At 37.9% G+C, this 21586-nt stretch overlaps 1 protein-coding gene across 1 annotated transcript in view; it reads right to left on the bottom strand.

Annotated features, from left to right (window-relative positions):
* Positions 1-21586, bottom strand: part of nectin3a (nectin cell adhesion molecule 3a) — a 40059-nt gene that overhangs the window by 13720 nt on the left and 4753 nt on the right. The window contains exon 2 of the mRNA XM_073862705.1: positions 1291-1641. Within this exon, the coding sequence (XP_073718806.1) occupies positions 1291-1641 (351 nt within the window). The remainder of the gene's footprint in view (positions 1-1290; positions 1642-21586) is intronic.

The raw sequence follows: 21586 nt of genomic DNA, 5'->3' as shown, positions 1-21586 counted from the left end.
TAGCTAACATTGTATACATTTTTTTCACAGTAATGTAAGCTCTGTTTAGTAGTTGATGCGCTTTAGCTATAATTTAAACGAAGCTAATTTACTTACTATTACTATTACTTTTATTTATTTCGCTTATTAACAGAGGAACTCTGTTGTTATTGATTCTTTGCGGAGGTCTAACGGAAGTTAAGTTTAGGCCACGAAAGCCATTTATTTATGTTATTGCCATTAAAAACGTCTATAACCAAATTTATACTAAACTATTTTTTTTAAAGAAAATTATAATGTTATAATATTATTATGTAAAGATGTAAGAGTGTAACAAACCCAGCATGATAGCCAAATAAAACAAGCCCAAAAATATCCCAATGACTTTAGGCCAGATCCCAAGACTCATAACATGCCACTCCCAAAACTAAACTAGAATACATATTTTATGCATTACACAAATTTACATCCTAAAAATCACTGTATATAAGTCCTTTACACAGCCTGATTTCTTAAATAAGATCATCATGCCTTAAAGGGACACTCCACTTTTTTTGAAAATATGCTCATTTTCCAGCTCCCCTAGAGTGAAACATTTGATTTTTACCGTTTTGGAATCCATTCAGCCGATCCCCAGGTCCAGCACTTTTAGCATAGCTTAGCACAATCCATTGAATCTGATTAGACCATTAGCATAACGCTAAAAAAATAACCAAAGAGTTATATATTAAATATTTTTCCTATTTAAAACTTAACTCTTCTGTAGTTACATTGTATACTAAAAAAAGTTGTGATGTTTGCAGCAGGCGCAATGATATTACACAGTGCCCGAAAATAGTCCCCTGCTATTGAAAGTTACAGAAGGGACTATTTTGGAGCGCTGCGTAATATCATTGCGCCTGCTGCAGCCATCGTACGGCAGCAACGTCCTTGATTATTACGCTGGAATGAGAGTAAAGTCCCTAGCAATATCGGCTTAGAAAATCGCAACTTTTAATTTTCAGTCGGTCTTAGTACACGATGTAACTACAGAAGAGTCAAGTTAGGAAAAATATCTAAACTCTGGTCATTTTTGAGCGTGATGCTAATGGTCTAATCAGAATCAATGGATTATGCTAAGCTATGCTAAAAGTGCTACCGTCAGACCCCGAGATCAGCTGAATGGATTCCAAAATGGTAAAAATTTAGTTTTTAACTCTAGAGGAGCTGGAAAATAATCCTATTTTCAAAAAAAGTGGAGTGTCCCTTTAAGATGCACAGCAGTTTAAAAGTAGCCCAATTTCGTGGGAAAACTGCAGACTTGAGATGTACCCACCATAATGTCCACAGTCGTGGAAGCCTGCATGTTTCCAAGTTGGAAGGTGACCACTTTGCAAGTATACGTCCCAATGTCTGCAAAACCCACACCCTCCAGGACAATGGATACATCATGCACTGAAGGTTTGATGAAGTGGACACGGTTGCTGTACTCCTCAGCTATGGAGGTCCCGTACTGGGGGTTGAAGACGGCCAGAGTGACGGTGCCGGAGGGTAGTCTGCGTTCCCAGGAACTCTGCGTCAGGCTGAGGTCGGTGCTCACCTCCACACTACAGTTCAAAGTGACGTTCTTCCCCAGTACAGCAGTCACATGATCAGAAACCAGCACCTTGTTGGTACACACGCCTGGAGAGATACAAAACATCAAGAACAATCAAAAAATGATCATGTAAATAGTGTGCAAGTGTTCCTGCAGATATTTAGGTAGAGCATTGTGTTAGCAGTAAAAGGTTGTGGGTTTGATTTCCAGGCACACATACTGATGTACTGATAAATAATGTATAGCTTGAAAGCACTTTAAAACCATCTTCCGTCATGGGTTGGGCAGTATAAACATCATCACAGTTTAAGTCATTTTCATGGCAATGGTTATATCACACTATAGTGATTATTTGCTAAAATTACTTAAAGGTTTAAATGAGTCATTGTTGTAAAATAACCAATAAACAAACACCTGTGACACAAATAAACAACATCAGTTCTACACTAATATGCCAAATCACTGCTTACACTGCAAAAATGATTTTTAAGAAAAAAAAATTCTTAGTATTTTTGTCCCGCTTTCAGTAAAAATATCAAAAAAATTATTAAATTAACATGCTTTTTCTTGATGAGCAAAACGACCCAAAAAAATAAGTCTATTTTTAGATCAAAAATATCAAAATTAAGTGATTTTGTGCATAAAACGTTCAAAAAAAAAATCTACCAATGGGGTAAGCAAATTTTTCTTGATTTTTTTGAATTTAGTGTTTAAGAAAAATGTTCAAGATTTTTTTGCTTACCCCATTGGCAAATGTTTTTGCTTGTTTTATGCACAAAATCACTTAATTTTTACATTTTTGGTCTAAAAACTAGACTTATTTTCTTGGGTCGTTTTGCTCATCAAGAAAAAGCATCTTAATTTAAGAACTTTTATAAAAAATTATTGAAAACAATCAGTTTTTGCAGTGTATACACAACACAAATGCTGGGTTATTTTCATTGTAGTGTTGGGTTATAATTTAACCAATGCTGGTTGGGTACACTGTAAAAAAAATCCGTAGAAATTACAATGTTATTGCAGCTGGGTTGCCGGTAATTTACCGTGGATTTAAATTTGTGTTATTTGCTGGCAAGAGTTTGTTCAAAGTTAAATACATTTTAAATATTAACAAGTCTTTATCTTTACAGAATAAAACCATACAACAACAGCCTCATGCAAAGCATTCTGGGAACCAGAAATCATCATCAACCTTTTTCTGTTTTTTGCTTCAGATTTTGTTTCCCAGAATGTTTAGCTTGATGCTGTTTTTTTAGTTTTACTCTATAAAGACAAAGACCTGTAAATGTTAAATGTTCATTTAACTTTGAACAAAATGTTTGGTAGTAAATAACATAAATTTAAATCTACGGTAAAGTACTGGCAACCCAGCTGCAATTTCTACGGATTTTTGTACAGTGTAGTTTTTAACCTATTGTTGGGTCAAATATTAACAATTTCTGGGTTAAATTAAACCAACGACTGGATTGGTCACTTTTTGACCCAGCATTTATGCGAGTGCAACAACCATAAAATCCCATTTCTACACCCGACACGACACAAGCACTAAAACCTAATCGCTCCCTATAGTCAACAAAGCTGTTGACATTAAAACAGTCTTGCACAGTGACCCAGAAGTCCATTCATGTAAGATTTGGGTTTGTGGTCCTGTATAAACGATTCAGCCGGTTGACATTTCTACAATTGCACGACATAAACCGTCATTCCACCCGGCCATAATAAGAAACATACAAAAATCCTGCTTTATTATTTTGCGAATAAGCTTTAAACTTTATGCGAGCTTAAACCAGTTCCATCTGCTTCATTGTGCTGACATCACTTCCATCAGGAGAGCCTTTGAAAGGTCATAACTAAAGTACAGTAGTGGGAGATCCAGTAAGAGAGATAATGAGGGCTTGTGTTTTCCCCAGCAGTAATTACGGCTCACGCAGGAGGCCTTGCTTCTGGACTGCAGCATGCTGCCAACGCTGTGCCACACAGCCCGTGTCTCACATATCTAATGAGCTCCATACAGACCCCCGCATCAAGCAGCGGGACGTCCCGACCGTCCTCTCCGTTAAACGTCTGAGCACCTTGTCTAATAAAAGCCGCTGGAACGAGATGAAAACAACAGCGCAATTTGGGAGAGTTTTGGAGAGTTTAATAGACGTCTTTAATCTGCGTCGTTGGCCTTTTCATGTTTATTCGAACACGCTGGAGTTATTTGCTGAAACATGTAAACATGATTTTCCGGTGAGCTGGTATTTGCGGTTACAGTATGGGGGAATGATTAAATAAAGGTGATGTGAAGGTGCACGCTTGGTGATCAGTCAAACAGGGGCCCATCAACAGATTTAAAACTTATGACCCTGTCTGTGAAACGATGAGATTAGGAGCATTAAAGCTTGATGTCATTCATTGGTTTACAATGACTTCAATCTTTGTCATGACTCATGACCAAGTCAATACTAAAGATGTCAAGGTTATATTTCCATACATTCCATCTTTACATTAAATCACAAAATAATGACTTAAGCTGGGTTTTCAGAAGCAGTGTCACTTTTGAAGACCCAATAAACCTACAGAGCAAGAAGTTTTCTGTCCTTTGTTAAAGGTGCAGTGTGTAAATTTTAGCAGCATCTAGCGGTGAGGTTGTGAATTGCAACCAACGGCTTAGTCCACTGCTCACCCCTTGTTTTTGAAACACATAGAGAAGCTACGGTAAACATGTCATCGTCCGAGACAACTTAGTAAAAAAATGGTCCGTTAAGGGCTTCTGTAGAAAAATGGTGGCACAAAATGGCGACTTCCATGTAGATAAAAAGGTCTCGTTTTAAGGTTATAAACACATAACAGTTCATTATGAAAGGTCTTTGTACACCACTGATAATATAGTTTTGTATATTATTTTGCATTTCTGTCAAGAGATCCTTCTAAAAATTACACACTGCACCTTTAAAGTATTTGCATTTGAATTCTGGAGTTTGAATGGGACTCAACCTTTTTATCATACAGGCTCTGGTAACGAATCAGTTTTTTAACACACTTTAATATATGCATGTTAAAATATCCAGACATTTATAAATAGTATTTCTCGTCAGTCTGCACCGCTCGAGACTTTGGATGTTGAACAGTAAACAACAAGAGATTCTGCAGCCTGAATCTCCAGCAGGAAATGATGGTGTTCTGCAAGAAAAACAAAAGCACACGTTTCCATAAAAGATTACTGGAAAACACGGAGAAATTATAGGCTACAGAAAAGGAGTTGTGCAAAACGCATTCAGAGAGAAGCACCCGACAGTCAAAACTTAAACTCCCCTCGGTCATTAAGATTCATGGCTCTGTTTCAACTGGAAAAAATGGTTAATCTGGGCAATAAGCTTTCCTCTCTTTGAAAACCAACGACGGCAGTTAATGCAAATAACTGTGCCGAGAACTATTAATACCAACAAAACGCTCCAAAGGTAAAACTCGTACTATTTAAAATACATACGAGACCATATCATAAAACGTGGGTCTACGGAGGGAATAAATAGTCGCTGATATTTTGAAACTTTGGCAGCTGCATATTCGTGGTAAACCCCTGCTATTATATGCCAGTATGGGTGCAGGCCCTCCCTATGACTGTTCCCCTGCCCACCCTGTAATTGCAGGAATACAACCACACACACAAAGAGGCAGAGAGAGAGAGAGAGAGAGAGAGAGAGAGAGAGAGAGAGAGAGAGAGAGAGAGAGAGAGAGAGAGAGAGAGAGAGAGAGAGAGAGAGAGAGAGAGAGAGAGAGAGAGAAAGATGAGTACACTCAGTGCGATCCGTCTGACTTCTCGAATATAAAATGTGCTTAGACCGGAGGATCACCCATTTCGATTCACATTGAAAAGATCATTAAATAGTCATTTATGTCAATCAGCAAACAGAGTCCATAGTTTATAAGCTTACATGTAAGACCCAGTGGAGTTGCTTTGTTAAAATCCATGCAACCTAGCAAGCCAAATGTTTGCCTATTAGCATATAAAGACTGATGATGCATATAGCGTATAGCATTGGTCAACTTATATCTTGTAATAGCTGAAATGGGGATTGTCTCAAGGGTCTTGTAAACTTCAGAATTGCTACAGAATGACGCAGACCAGTGATGTGGTTTTGGACTGCAACCCCCGTATGATATTTGGCTCTTTTGGAGCAGATTTTCTCAATCTTTGGGACGACTGCAGATCTCTTTCTGCTTTATTACTTCTGGTTGCTATTATGAGATTGTTACAGTAATTGTCCTTTAATACACTCTTAGAATGGATGTGTTAAAATAACACATTAGTGTTGATTCTGGGACAACACACTAAATGTGTTGTCCCAAAATCCACGCATCTCTGTGTTATTATTTAAACAACACATTTTGTGTTACTTTTAACACAACTACCCTGCTGAAAAAAACAATAAAACCATTACAGAAAATTCTAATGGTTTCCATTAAAATATCAATAAGAACCATTAGCTTTTACCATTAAAGGAATATTCCATTTTCTTAAAAGAAAAATCCAGATAATTTACTCACCACCATGTCATCCAAAATGTTGATGTCTTTCTTTATTCAGTCGAGAAGAAATTATGTTTGTTGAGGAAAACATTGCAGGATTTTTCTCATTTTAATGGACTTTAATAGAGCGCAACATTTAATACTTAACACTTAACAGTTTTTTTCAACGGAGTTTCAAAGGACTATAAACGATCCCAAACGAGGCATTAGGGTCTTATCTAGCGAAACGATTGTCATTTTTACAGGCAAAATAAAAAATATCCACTTTTAAACCACAACTTCTCGTCTAGATCCGGTCGTGATGCGCCAGGTGACACCACGCAATACGTCATAACGTCAAGAGGTCACAGAAGACGAACGCGAAACTCCGCCCCAGTGTTTACAAGTGTGTTGAAAGAGGACCGTTCCTACGTTGTTGTATGTAAACTGAAACTAATTAATGTCTTTGTGTCAGTTTATTGTTTAAAATGGTCCGCAAATTTGCGTTTTATATATGTAACACGTGCCCTCCCTACATCACTACGCATTTACGTTAGGTAGCGCTGGACCGGACCTAGAGGAGGGGTTGTGGTTTAAAGGTGCATATTTTGTATTTTTCTTGTCAAAAATGACAATCGTTTCGCTGGATAAGACCCTTATCTATTATTATTTGGGATCATTTATAGACCTTTAAAACTCAGTTGAAAAAAACTGTTACGTATTGAGTTAAGTATTAAATGTTGGGCTTTATTAAAGTCAATTAAAATGAGAAAAATCCTGCAATGTTTTCCTCAAAAAACATAATTTCTTCTCGATTGAACAAAGAAAGACATCAACATTTTGGATGACATGCTGGTGAGTAAATTATCTGGATTTTTCTTTTAATAAAATGGAATATTCCTTTAAAACCACCACACTGTAGTGTGTTTTGGGCCATATTCTATTAGAACAAATACATAGAACCAATAGAACCAATACATACCATTAGAGACCAACAAAGACCAATAAACTGTGTTTTGGGCCATATTACATTAGAATCAATAAAATTCCCAATAAAACCAATGAAACCATTAGAATTTTCTGTAATGGTTTTATTGTTTTTTTTTCAGCAGGGTAGTGTTTATTTTAACACAAAATCAACAGAAAATGACACATAGGGGCGGTTTCCCGGACAGGGATTAGACTAGTCCTAGACTTAAACACTTTTTAGAGCTCTCCAAACTGAAAACAACTTGCACTTACTTATCAAATATATCAGTGCCCTTTGTTTTACCTCAAAATGCACACAGGTAATGTTTTTAGTAAGGCATGTTTGTTAAAACTAGTTATATTTCCTAATTAAACTAAGGCCTAGTCCTGGATTAAGCTAATCCTGGTCCGGGAAACCACCCCATTATGTGTTAAAATTACACGTAATGTGTTAAAAGTGTAACACAAAAAGATGTGTAAAAAATGAACACATCCTTTCTATGGGCTTTATCTTACACCCGGCGCAATGCAGCGCAATGCAGCGCAATGCGCGAAGCAAGTGTCTTTTGCTAGTTTCCACCCTGCGCAATGATAATTTTCACGTTTAAAACGCGTTGTTTAAATAGCAAATGCATTTGCGCCCCCTTTTGTGCCCATGGGCGTTCTGGTCTGAAAACGAGGTGTGTTCAGTCGCATTGTTGGCGAGTTGCTATTTTGAGGCAACTTAAATAGACTATGCCAATATATTTTTTGTTATTTAAAGAGCGCATTAGTAATATGCGCCTAAACGGGATGACAATAAGGGTTTGCTTAACACATACATGAATGCGCAGCAGCACAAAAACGCTTTTAAATATGAAAGATTAAAGGATTGAATGTAAAAGATTATTATTGAGTCTCTTGGATAAAATGAGGACTAATTATAGACGTTAGAAGGCACAAAGAGCTGCTTCACCTGCAGCCTGGTAAGTAAATAAATGCTTTGATATAAACAAATGCATCTGTTTTTAAAAAATAGGACCAACCCTTTTCGACCATGCACTCGGCGCACAAACCATTTTTCCCGTCGTTAAATTAGCAAAAGTGGATTCGGACACGCCCATTTAGACGTTGCGCTGTGCGCTTTAGACAATGCGCTTAGATCGTTAAAATAAGGCCCTAAGAGTGTAGGCTGCATCAGGTGTGGAAGATAAACTAATCAAACTTAACCAACATCCTTAAAATATCTGTGGAACATTTGGGGCACCCATGTGTTAGTTTAAACTTAATATCAACAATTTAATGATTGTGTTTTGTCTTTGCATATTGTTGTTGTGTTCAATGGCGCAGGCACAATTTCCAACCGTTTAAATATTCAACGACTGTTTCTGCTGGCACAAAAACAATGCCTTAGAAGTAACTTCAAGGACAGCTGCAAGAAGGATGTCTTCTTTTCCTCTTTTAACTCGCTTATAATGACCATTTTTATAAGAATGGAGCTTAGAGATGTGCTTGGCTATCAACAAAACTTGAGATTTTGCAAACTTCAGATGTGGGCTTAAGTCTGATGTTGTGCTACCACATCAAACCTCAGCTGAGCACAAGGGGATTTTGAGTTCTTACAGGATGCACAAGGTGCCAACACAATTCCTGCTCTTTCATTACATCCGCATGAAACAAAAACAACCTGATGATAAAATCAAGGCTATTAATGAATTCATATATTGTATTATAACACGCCACTCTAACAAGCTTCTGGTTCGCGTCGTGACATTCCAAGATATGTTATTCTGAGATAACAACCACCTGAGAATTATCCCGGATGTTGCAAATAATTTTGACAGTAAATATAAATATGTCTTTTAATAACATATATGACATTATATTTACTAATTATTAAATCACATAATGTGTTTGTGGCATTTAAATGTGTTGTTTTTCTCGTGAAAGGTCTGCATTAGTTAAAAAATTACTAATAAAATTTTTCTGCAAAAATAATGTACAGGCAGCCAGTTGTTATCGCAAAATAAGCCCCTTTAATGCCTATGTATAGGCAGAATTACTTTTGCGAAGGATGGGTGAACATTCTTTAAACTTGAAGGAAGTGGACCCCATTTCTAACTGTTATAACGCTTGGAATAGCAAGGATATTTACTAAAATAACTTAAAATGTGTTTGTTTGAAAGATGATAGACATGTGTATCTCAGATGGCTTAAGGGTAACTAAAACTTGGGGTCACTTACATTTTTGGCGAACTATCGCTTTAAAGCAGGGGTCTCCAACCTTTTTGTGAGCAAGGGCTGCCACAATGGATAAAACAATCTGGAGAGCTACTTTTTGATATAGTCTACTCAAAACTTTTTTGTTTTACTTATTATATTTTACTTGTTGATATGTTTTATCATTGTTTAAAATGTTAACAGAAGCCAAGCTAATATAAAACATATGTAATAAATATATATTACAATTGAGACTATTAATAGAATGTGCCTTGGCGGGTACCTCACCGACTCTTTGTGGGCAACCTGGGCAACATGTTGGAGACACCTGCTTTAAAGTAATCCAATTGACTACAGTAGGTTAATATTTGTCTTATAAAGTAAAATGCTTCATTGATATTCATTGATGATAATATTTTGAACAAAACCTATGCATATCAGCATGAAATAAAAATATGCTGAAATGTCTATAACAAATAAAGTAATTTGTTGTTGTGTTATATTGTATGAAAACTAGTCATGAGACAAACGAGAACAAATTAAATTGTATGTTTATTGATGTGTGATTTACCTCACACACCTTAGAAGATATATATTAACCCACTGGAGTTGTTTAAGATGACTTTTTTGGAGCTTCAACTTTTCAAGACCCATATCAAATGATAACATTGTAATATAAAATGATTTGTTTGTGTCATATTCATTTGAAATAGCACGAGGGGGAATACATTATTGAGTGTATTTTAATTTTTTAGGTGAAGTATTTCTCTAATCTCATAATTTTTACACTAACTGTAATTTTACAAAGGTTTTACCTTTTTTATACTTACACTAAATACAATGGCTCTCCTGTTAGTTTATTATCAATTAAACTCAATGCAAGACTGTTCGTCCGGTTATTTATGTTTATGGTCTCCCTGTGCGTGTTTGTTGTGTTTACGGCAGCACAAACTCACCCTGTGCCGTCTCCACTTCACTGCGGTCTGAGCCACGATAGCAGCTGGCACCTGTCTGCAAGCCAACCCACCGCTGACCTCCCAACCTGCCCGTCACGTACGCACACGCAATCTACACAAGCTTCCAACAGCGGCCATGCGGGGAAGACAGCAAACACACGCTGACAAAAATAACAGCCTGCAGTCGGCTGCGAAAACAAACCCCCGAAACCTATACGCATCGCAGTGATGAAATGCATGGTATGCTACACAGTTTGGATATGCAAAATGGCACACGGCCTCTGCAAAATCTCTTTAAGCTTGTGCTCTTGAATTCTGCCACAAATCATCTGTGCTATGGCCAGGATTAAATAAACACTCCTGATTCAATACAACTTGAAGTGTATTGATTGCAAGCAGAAACAAGCCACTTCGCATAGTGCCGCATTACCACCCCGGTGTGTGCATTATTTCTAATAATTCAACGACCGATCATCAATTATTCCTTACATATAATATAACTATACATAGTATCATTTACTTATATAATTATCTTTGAAAGTTACCTAAATTGGATTTGCTTAAAGGAATAGTCTACTCATTTTCAATATTAAAATATGTTATTACCTTAACTAAGAATTGTTGATACATCCCTCTATCATCTGTGTGCGTGCACGTAAGCGCTGGAGCGCGCTGCGGCACTTCGATAGCATTTAGCTTAGCCCCATTCATTCAATGGTACCATTTAGAGATAAAGTTAGAAGTGACCAAACACATCAACGTTTTTCCTATTTAAGACGAGTAGTTATACGAGCAAGTTTGGTGGTACAAAATAAAACGTAGCGCTTTTCTAAGCGGATTTAAAAGAGGAGCTACATTTTATGGCGTAATAGCACTTTTGGGAGTACTTCGACTCGGCGCAGGAAAAATGTTGATGTGTTTGGTCACTTCTAACTTTATCTCTAAATGGTACCATTGAATGAATGGGGCTAAGCTAAATGCTATCGAAGCGTCGCAGCGCGCTCCAGCGCTTACGTGCACGCACACAGATGATAGAGGGATGTATCAACAATTCTTAGTTAAGGTAATAACATATTTTAATATTGAAAATGAGTAGACTATTCCTTTAAGGGGGACTACTTTTCACCGTGGATGAATTTATGTGATTCCTGTGGATAAATGAATAGATATGGTTGGTCAGCTATTCGTTTTTGCTTATATTTGTGACATTTAAAGGGACATTCACACATGAAAGTGATTTGCAAATATATGATTTGAATGTGCATTCAATGTACTGTAAGCCTCTGGGGGAGAAGTCACCCATGAAGAAGAAGGAGAGGTGTTGTCATATTCAAAAATGTGGGTAAGCAGTACAGCTCTATTTAAATGTACATAAGGACAACGGATGTTCCTTGTGACTAAATTGGGCTTTTTAAAATCATCCACGTTAATGACGACATGTGACGTGATGTATTAACATGGTGGAAGTAGTACGTCCGAAATTTATTCACACTATCCATATTCATACTATACTTCATGTGCACTTTCGGTCTCGTGGCCTTAAATTGCACGTGCTGACGTGCTCAGAGTCGCGTTTTGGGACAGACCCGAGCGTCACGCCAGAAATCGGAAGAGAAGCCGCCCACCAGTGCGAACTCCCCCCATCCGCCGCACGATTCGTCTGATTGCTCTTTCGCAAGAACTTCTGTGTTGGTAAAGTGCACAAAGCATGCTGCAGGGTGCAAAGGGGGCGCTGATGAGCACACTTCGGAGCATAAAAAATGAGAGATGGGACACCCTACGGAATCGTAGCCTAGCGAACACGCGCAATTTAAGGCCACGAGACCGAAAGTCCACATGAAGTGCGCCATTTGGGACAGGGCCTTTGTCTACGAGCCCGTAGGGTGTCCCATCTGTCATTTTTACACTCCGAAATGTGCTCATCAGCGCCCCCTTTGCACCCTTGATGTGGTCTTCGGCGAAGCCCGCACTGCTGCAGGCCTCACGCACTTTACCACCCCAGAAGTCCTGCAAAAGAGCAAATAAGAGCAAATAAGACCAATCAGACGACAGATGGGAGGAGTTCACACTGATGAGCAACTTCTCTTCGTATTTTTGACGTGACGCTCGAGTCTGTCCCAAAATATGACTTTGGTGCATCCTCATGGACTCGCACCAAGGGTCCCTAAAGTCTGCACTACATGATGTCATTAAAGTGTGGACTTTGAGGAAGTCCACAAGTCCAGGGTGTGCCATGTGGGACAGGGCTATAGCACCTACTGTTTTAAAGGTCGATGAGTAGGTACATCATCTATTTCACCTTGTACTGTCACAGTATGCAATTTCGGAAGCAGGGTAAATTTAAGTTTGGTAAATATGGTGGCTACCTACTGGAGAGTTGACAACAGACAGTATGTGGGTGATTCTCACGAAACCATTGAAACACCACGGCACTAATGCTTTTAGCTTTAAAATGTGTAATATAGTAACATTAAAAATCATCAGAATTAACACAATACTGTGTTCTACCTTGCACAATGTTTGATTTCAACATAAGAATTTATAATTGGAAATTTTATCTCATTTTCTGCTGAAATTCTCATTACCGCAATGTGTCCGGCTGTGTTTGAACATGCGTTATGTTGTAATTTAATCAAATTAACACAAAAATATTAAGAAAAAAAAATAAATGGATGTTTTGCTAGACTACTTTAGATGACAGAAAAAATATTTACTGAATATTCATGTATAATAATAATGAAGAAAAATTAGGAAAATGATGTGTCCATGCCTGATGTTCTCATCCTCCGCAACACTTTTTGAGAACAGTTTAAGCACACATACAGAATTTTAATAAAGTTTGATTTTGAGTGACCAAGCACATGGACCAGTTACTTCAAGATGGCTACCAGGTAAGATCATTTTTTTACAGTTAATTTGAAATATTGTCTTGTCAGAATGCTTACACGACATTTTGATTATCATTACCGCAACAGATGCTTATTAAATGTTAATTTAATTAATAGAAGCATAATACTTTGATTTTAAATGCATGTGCAGAATCTCCAAATTATGTTCTTTCAGGTTTGTCATGTCATTTTGAAAATATGTCAGTGTTGATGTTTTCTGACTGTTGCGGTAATGAGATTTTTTAGGACTAATTTTTTAAATTGTTACAAAAAGTGTTAAATGATAAGTAAAAGTTTTTAAATTAATGTTCCCATTTACTCCAGACTTTGTTTTTCAATGTCTGATGGGAAATTTTTTTAAAAGATTTTACAGGAAATGTCAGTTGTTTTTCAAACAAGCGTAAAGCAAAGTCCATAAAGTAACCTGCAATTTCAAAACTTTTCGGCAAAAATAACGGATTGCAGCTTTAGGGGCGGTTCACATTTCACGATTTTTCTAATTTTAATGGACTTTAATGGACCCCAACATGTAACAGATTTAATGCAGTTTAAAATTGCAGTTTCAACTGAGTTTCAAAGGACTCTAAACGATCCCAAACGAGGCATAAGGGTCTTATCTAGTGAAACTTTTTGACAAGACAAATAAAAAATATGCACATTTAAACCACAACTTCTCGTCTATCTCTGGTCCTGTGACCCGCCATGGAAGTTAAGTATGGGCCACATTGTTTATTCACCCCATAGACTTCCAGTATAAGAGAAAAACTATTTTTTTACTCAGGACTTATTTGTGTGGCAATCGATGCAAAGCCACAAATGCTGTCAACAAACTTTAAACTATTTAACCCAGAATATTCAATTAATGTGTAGTAGATGCAGCTTAACTTATTTTTATGTTCAGAAAATGGATGAGTCTATAGTCCCTCTTCTTTCATAGAGGTAACAGATGGCCTCCACCGCAGATATCTGAATCAATGCCAAAGAGACAAACTGGTGTTCATTGCATTTGCTGTAAACGTGTACTCACAACGAAAAAAGACAAAACCCAGATCTGATTCTGCACCCGGCTAAACTTAAAACAAAACGCTTTCATCTGCAATTCAAATTACTGAACGCTAAGAACATAAACATTTAATCCCGTGGATACGATCATCATCATTCCTCTGCGAGCATGTAAACTTTCCTTGAGGATTTCCTATTACAATCACTGTGCTTCAATCACTACCTCAACCCAGGCATGGCTTAGCATTATGTAAAACTTCAGAAAGTATGCAAATCCTGGCCAAAGCTGTCTGAGAGGAAGCCCATCTGTGCTAATCAGATTTCAAAAATTCAAATAGGAAATGAAAGGGATAGTATGACTGCATCAAATCATCTAGAAAAAATTGGCAAAGGTAATAAGCGCCAAATCAAAAGGTCGTCGCACGGAAAACAAAGATGAGTGAAAACAAAGAGGAAACGAGGGGAAACAATTCAGAGATGAATTAATGAAAGAGATATGTTCACTCTTTGAAGCTTTCCCTGTGTTTGTTTTTCTTTCTCCTGACATCACTAACTGCAACAAGCTGTTCGCGGGGTCCAACTGTATATCCGAGCTCTCCGCTACGCATTCCTCCCTCATCCGATGAGCCAAACGCCCCAGCGTGAACTGAGATCTGGACCTGACCTTGCTCTCTTCTGAAACATTTTAACTTCATTTTGATGTGGTGAAAGTTGTCCCAAAGCCCCCTTTCTATCAGGTCACTGTGAGGAGAGAATAAGATGATACGTCCTCATAAAGGCCAAACTTGCATGCAACAGCACGCTTGGATCAGAGCTGTGTTTAAAGATCCTGCTGATGTGGCAGGACGAGACCAATAAGAGTATTTACATAAACACTGTGTTAATGACATAATAGCAGTGATGACAGTCAAAAGAAGTGCGCTGTAAAAGACACAAGACACTTTATGAGGAAATGTGCTGAGTTAAAGTGAGATTCGAGCCTCAACTGGGGACATAAACAATTTATTCAGATCCAGGGGCGGGGTTGGATTCAGATCCAGGGGGCGGGGCTGGATCCAGGTTCAGAGATCTCTTCCCACTGCATTTTGATTTGTCGGCAGTTTTACTACAAGACACGTCATACACCTGTTTTTTGAGTTACCATTTCCGCCTTGAGTCGTTACTAAATTATGTTATTCTTTGGACAGAAAAACAAACTTTACTTATGATTACAATACAAGTAGTGCCTTTAAGGTGAAATGTAAGGTTTTTTGTTATAATGTTTTGGAGTAAAATATTTCGGGTAGGCTACTACGAGTAATCTTACCACATGCACATTGAATGTATACAGTATAAATATGCATAGTTATGTAAGGAATAAGGTACGAGAGGCTGTGCTGTATTGTGAATAAGTAACGGCTGAAGGGCGTTGTTAGGCACGACGCGAAGCGGAGTGCCTGCAACCCCTTCAGCCGTTACTTATTCACGATACAGCACTTGCCTCGAGTACCTTATTGCTTTTATAAAACGGTTACACCACAATATTAAAGTAAAAAAAATATTAGTGCAACTTTCATGAAGTTAAATTAATAAAAGCATTCCTTCCGCTAGAAAAAATAGTCCCTGACTGCGAAAAACAACATGAAAGTTCAAATAAAAACAACAAACTGTTCTCAGACTTTGTCTCATTATATGTTTATGTGTTGCTAAGGGTGTTGCTAAGGGCGCAGTGATATTAAATAGAACCGTTGGGTGAAGCGGTCATAGCAGTGTTTTATTGCGAATAAAGCACACCTATTGACCAATCAGAATCAAGGATTGGAACTAACCGTTTTATAATAACATATATGGCATGTTATTTAGAAATTAATAAATTATATGCTTATCTCATATGGACTTTGAACTTGTTTTAACGCGTTTTTGCTTACAGCCATTAGGAAACAGGTTTCCCTCGCAGAAGGTTTACTTTTCACTTTTGCAAATGTGGTACTGAAATATATCACATAAAATTGTGTTTTTATATTTACTTGTATAGGAATAGCCGTGTAATAAGTGGGATAATGGACAGCCAACCGGGTTGCAAATCCCTTGTGATGTCACACTGTCGGGAACGTGTCCTACATCCCCTTACACCTAACTGTGATCATTACTTACTAAATTATGAATCTTTCTCGACTTTACTATTAATCAAACGTACACTTAAATTGATAAGAGCAAACGCTTGCAACCACAGGTTCCAACTAATTGCAGGCTGCAACAATGCAAATATACTGGTTCATTTAGCTGAGCAAAGTATAAAGTGGGAGCCCTTCTGAAAAATCCAGCAAAGACCAGCATAAGCTGGTAGCTGGTTTAAGCTGGTTTAAGGTGGCAGTAGCTGGTCTAAGCTGGTCCACCCAGCCTGGCAAAGCTGGTAAAAAAACAGCTTAAAAAGTGATCAAACCACAGCTAGACCAGCTTGCTAGACCAGCAATACCAGCTAAAACCAAGCTTATGCTGGTCTTAGCTGGATTTTTCGGTAGGGAGGAGTTGGATCTAGGTCCAACCTCGCCCCCTGGATGTTGTGTTCTGCAGTGAGGACCATCTCAAAAAAGACCAGCATAAGCTGGTAGCTGGTTTTAGTTGGTTTAAGGTGACAATAGCTGGTCTAAGATGGTCCTTCCCACCTGGCAAAGCTGACCAAAACACAGCTAGACCAGCTTAAAAAGTGCTCACCAGCTTATGCTGGTCTTTGTTGTTTTATAGGGAAGACATGTGAAATAGAGACTTTAAAAGGACCAACCAATTAAAATGAGGTTTGACCGCTAATGCCCTTTAAAAAAACACACACACAACGAATAAGTGGTAGTTAAATGCTGATTGAATGACTAATCTGCAACAGTCCCCTCAGTGTTAATGAATATCAATAGCTAAAAAGACAGGTGCACTTGACATGCCAACAGTAATTTGCAGCCATTCAGCTGTGTGGTTTTGCTGACATGTGGTTTAGTCATCATTGTCATTGATTTAGGAATGGGTTTATTTCTGAGGAAAACTAGTAAAAACGATAAGAAAACACAATGTTTTACTAATAAAAATGGACTGCATCAAATTTTCTCTAGTTTTGCAAGATTAAAGTCTTTCTGCTTATTTATCTGAATATCTTTTAGTTCCCCTATTGAATGGATGCATCTAGACTCTAGAGTTCATTAATCCCGGCCCAGAGTACCCATTTACTCCATACACTGCCAAAAAAGGAACAGAAAATATAGTTAACACAGTTTCGTGAACCCTAACAGGACCAGACTGCTGGACATTTACACATTATTTTGCAGGTTTGCCCAAAGCTTGTACAAATTTGAAATGCATTAAAGATTAAACGGTGCTCCAAACGGTCTGACATAATAAATATTCAAATAACTTCATGGTTGGTCGCCCCAAAGAAAACTCTGTTCCTTTCTCTGATTCAATCCATAGGAGAGCGAAACTCCAGATAAAAAAGGAACATGGGGACACTGGCCTTGCTTGGATGGAAACAAAATGACACAATTTAAAATAAATAATAACCTCAGTTCACTGAACCATCAATGCAGCTATTCTCTTATAATCCACAATCTAGGTAACTAAACTGTCATATTGAGAAATGTAAGCGCTGTGCTCCCTTTATAGAACAGACTGACACACTTGACTGAACGAATCAATGTCTTCCATAGCTGCTTGACTGTGCTTATTTAAATATGCTGGATTTCTAAAACAGTTTCTTTGTACGCAGAAATCCTTACTTCCTTGAAAGCAATGAAACATCCATAACTAGTAATTAGAAAGACCCCAACTTCATTAAACAACAAACATTTCGACAGGCCTCTCGCCAGGGTACAAGAACGTCTCCTCCGTCCTATGTAACTTTTCTTCTAGCTAGTCTCCCTTTCACCAATCACATCTGATTAAGGACCAGCACTTAAAGGGACAGGGCAATCAATAACGTTGGTGTTAAAAGTGTCGCTGTGTACCCGCCCCTTCACACCCAAGTCAAGAACCAAACAACCAAACTACACAATCTTTCCCGTGACTCGTTTGTCTGCAATAAGCACAAGCGACACTTCACTTATCATCCTGACTTTTTGACATCTTTCGAAAGTGAACAAAAGAGGCTTTGCATGAGCTGCTATTACGTGAAAAGCAGGGGGTCCCTGGCTAACAATGCAAGGCTAAATTGCTTATTGGTGGTGGAAAATTCTTCCATGCTTGTGTTATTCAGCCTTCTGTGTGAAAGAACGGTGGGTAATTGGTAACAAAGGTTACAAGAAGAGTGCCTTGCACAAACTAAAGCTATCACTGGCTGCGTTTCCATTAAAGATTTGTGCAAATCTTTAGCGCCATATTCTAAATGTCAACAAAAAACTATTATGAAATGACGCCATGTCCATTAACTCTTTTCCCACCAGCGTTTTTTAAAAGTTGTTTATATATATATTTCATATACATTCAAACATACAATATATCAAATGAAAGAACAAACCCTTTGCTTTCAAACAAACAAAAACGTTTCATCCTACCTTCATTAGTTCTCTTTTTATCATCTCTCAAATATGGGTAGGTTTCTTCAAAAACAAAATTTTGAGCAAAACGCTGAGATAATTCAATTTTTGTGAAGGATTTTTGATAAAGATCAGATGCAGAGCGATCCTCAAAACTTACATAGACATACAGCCGTTTGCCCTAGGGTGATACTTCGGGTTTTATAAGTTACCTGGTGGATAATAGCGGTATTGCGGAAAGACGGAAATACTCGTCCTTGGTAGCCTGGGCAATTTATTCACGCTGCAAGTCTAGCATGGAAACTATGAACCAATTTTGCCCCTGAAATAGGGAACCAATCACAGAATGGGGAGGGGGCAGCAAGACGATGACGACGTCTATGCGACACCGAAGCAGTTTTGTTTATCCAACACAGCAGCAGATGCAAAATTACTTTTCCATGTAGCCTTAGATAGTGTTCTAAGTAGTTTTGAACACAAGTTTATTTTAAAAAAGAGCAACTTTTGGCGTTAAACAATTTCATATCCAAGAAGTATGTTTGGATATGGCAAGACATGTTAGCCACGGAGTTTTATAGGACCAACCTGCTAGGCATCGTTGTCGACGAAGTACAATTAACTTATAAATGGTAAGTGGTATTTATTATTATCATATTGTCATTAGGCCTGTACTGTGGTTTTGTCACAGTGCCACTAAATTGTGTTGCTTTTCAATATCAATATACAGCTACCGATTTAGTTGCATAGCTTTCAGCTGTGTGCACACACACCGATAAAAGTTGTTTACGTTAGAATTTTTGTCGCTCGGCGTTGCGCAGACCGACATGTGGATGATATCAAAGCACCTCAAGAGCGATTCGAAAGCATAGAGCAGTCGACTCGCCAATCGTTCTCACTGTATTTTGATGTAATTCGCAACATGAAGTCGAACACACCCTTTTCTGTCTTGTTCTCCAAACATACCGCGCCATATATAAAAAATAATTATGTGAATTGCACGTTAGGGGACCTGTAAATGGGAAATAAACCATTGCAGATTTGCGAAATATAAATTTTTTCAAATTGCCTGGAAAACCATTTCACCTGAGTGTAAAAACTTTTTTTGTGATATATGGAAGTTTATGCGAAATTTCCATTCGTTATTTCAATTTGCGCAATTTGAAGGGTAACGGAAAGTCAACTTGTCATACTGCAAACTAAAGTGGCCAATTTTTGGTATGAATAAAAATGTTTTATATTTGTCCTACAGCTGCCATAAACTAACAGTATTGGTGATTACCAAAATCCTTCACCAAAGATTACCAAAATCACCATCAAAATATAATTGAAGATCTCAAAAGCTGCTAAACGCCTCTATCAAAAAATTTAATCATGATATTGATGTATGCTCTTAGCACTTTCATCAAATACTTTTGCTTCAAATTTGCTTATTCACCATTGATAATACCGCTTTGTTGGCAGAAACTGTTAATCGATTTTTCAGCAAAGTCCTCTAAGTGACCAGTAGATGAATTTGATGAATGACTGCACGCTTACGAGTTTTTTAACATGGTTCAAAGGAGGTATCGAATATATTAGGATACTAACCGAATCTGTGTAACATTTTAGCCATATTCAGCTAGGGTGTGGACAATATGAGAGCTTTAAGAGTGTTTCCGTTTTGTGTGGGTATTAATGATTTAACATCTTTCTGACCTCCAAGACTTCCTTTTGAAAGTTTTTACAAAGCCATTATTCTCAGGCAAGAATGGATTGCTTCCTTGGAATGTCAAACCGTTATGAAAATGGATCCCTAATGCGAAATCCAACCAAGAGACTCATTTCAAATGCACTACATTAAGCATTAGTCAGTTCCTCTGGACCGCTGATTGAAATGTGGCTTTAAAAACAAGGTGAATTAAGGAATGTGAACCCTTAATGAGGCTTCACAGAACAGCACGCTATCCAAGCACACAAGGGCTGGGTTTCTGACATCCTTCCCATACTCACCGGGAACTGTTTTCATTGCCTTCGCAGTGTCAGTGTTAATGCAAACATAATAACAGTAAGAAGAGCTCAATTGAAGTACTTTAGAAAACAATGATAGGGCTATTCAAACAAATAAAGCATACGTTTTTATTCGCATTTATATGATCGGAATATAAAAGAAAGCTTATGCAACATCACACCAACAGCCTTTATACTGCATTCCTCCAAAAAACCACCACTGTTGAACCAGATGCCATGAAAGGATGGGATGTTGTTTTCTGATGCTCCCAAAGTTTTTTTAGGGGGTTGAATGTTGCCAGTCGAGACACAGGATACTCAAGATGTCACAAAAGACAAAACACACAAACAAGAGTGAATTACAGAGCAAAGTAATGCAGCGGTTTGGTCAACACGAAACACAATAGGATTGTGCACTCTCTTTTCTTTCTCACACTGTCCGCAAAATGGCATACCAAGGCGCCAATCGGTTTAGATACCCAATACCACCCACATTGAGGGCTTTGTCCTTAGGGTTGTTTGCCAGTCAAATAGATTTAACTTAATACCTTCACCTGTGTGACCACTCGCACAGGTGGCTGAGATTTTCTTTACGCACCTATTAGATAAATCATGACCAAGATTGAAACACTTTTCTTATTCACCCATCAAATGCCTAAAACATTGTTCAATCATGGCTCTTACTAAATCCTTGGTGTTTTTAAGTCTGATGACATCACAGGGGGCGTATTTTGTTGCTTGTTGTGAAGCCAGAAGGCCTTACAACCCTGGCTATGTGGTGTTTCGAGTCTTTCAGGTGGTGTTTCATCTTACAGAAACATATATTATACCCTAACCCTAAGCAAAGTTTTTAAGTTTGATGGCTTGACATGAACTACGCCTCCTTGACCTCGGGAACAAACTACGCCAGCATGATGTCGTCACACTCGAAACACCGAGGATTATACAACGCGACGTCCTTGTAAAAATGTAAAACCATGAACTAAGGGGTTTTGTGTGCTTAGTTTAACCACAGAAATACAATGCAGCAAAATAACAGGATCT

Source organism: Misgurnus anguillicaudatus, chromosome 24, assembly GCF_027580225.2.
Source record: "Misgurnus anguillicaudatus chromosome 24, ASM2758022v2, whole genome shotgun sequence".
In the NCBI taxonomy this organism is placed as follows: Eukaryota; Metazoa; Chordata; class Actinopteri; order Cypriniformes; family Cobitidae; genus Misgurnus; species Misgurnus anguillicaudatus.
This window is presented reverse-complemented; position numbering and strand designations above follow the sequence as displayed.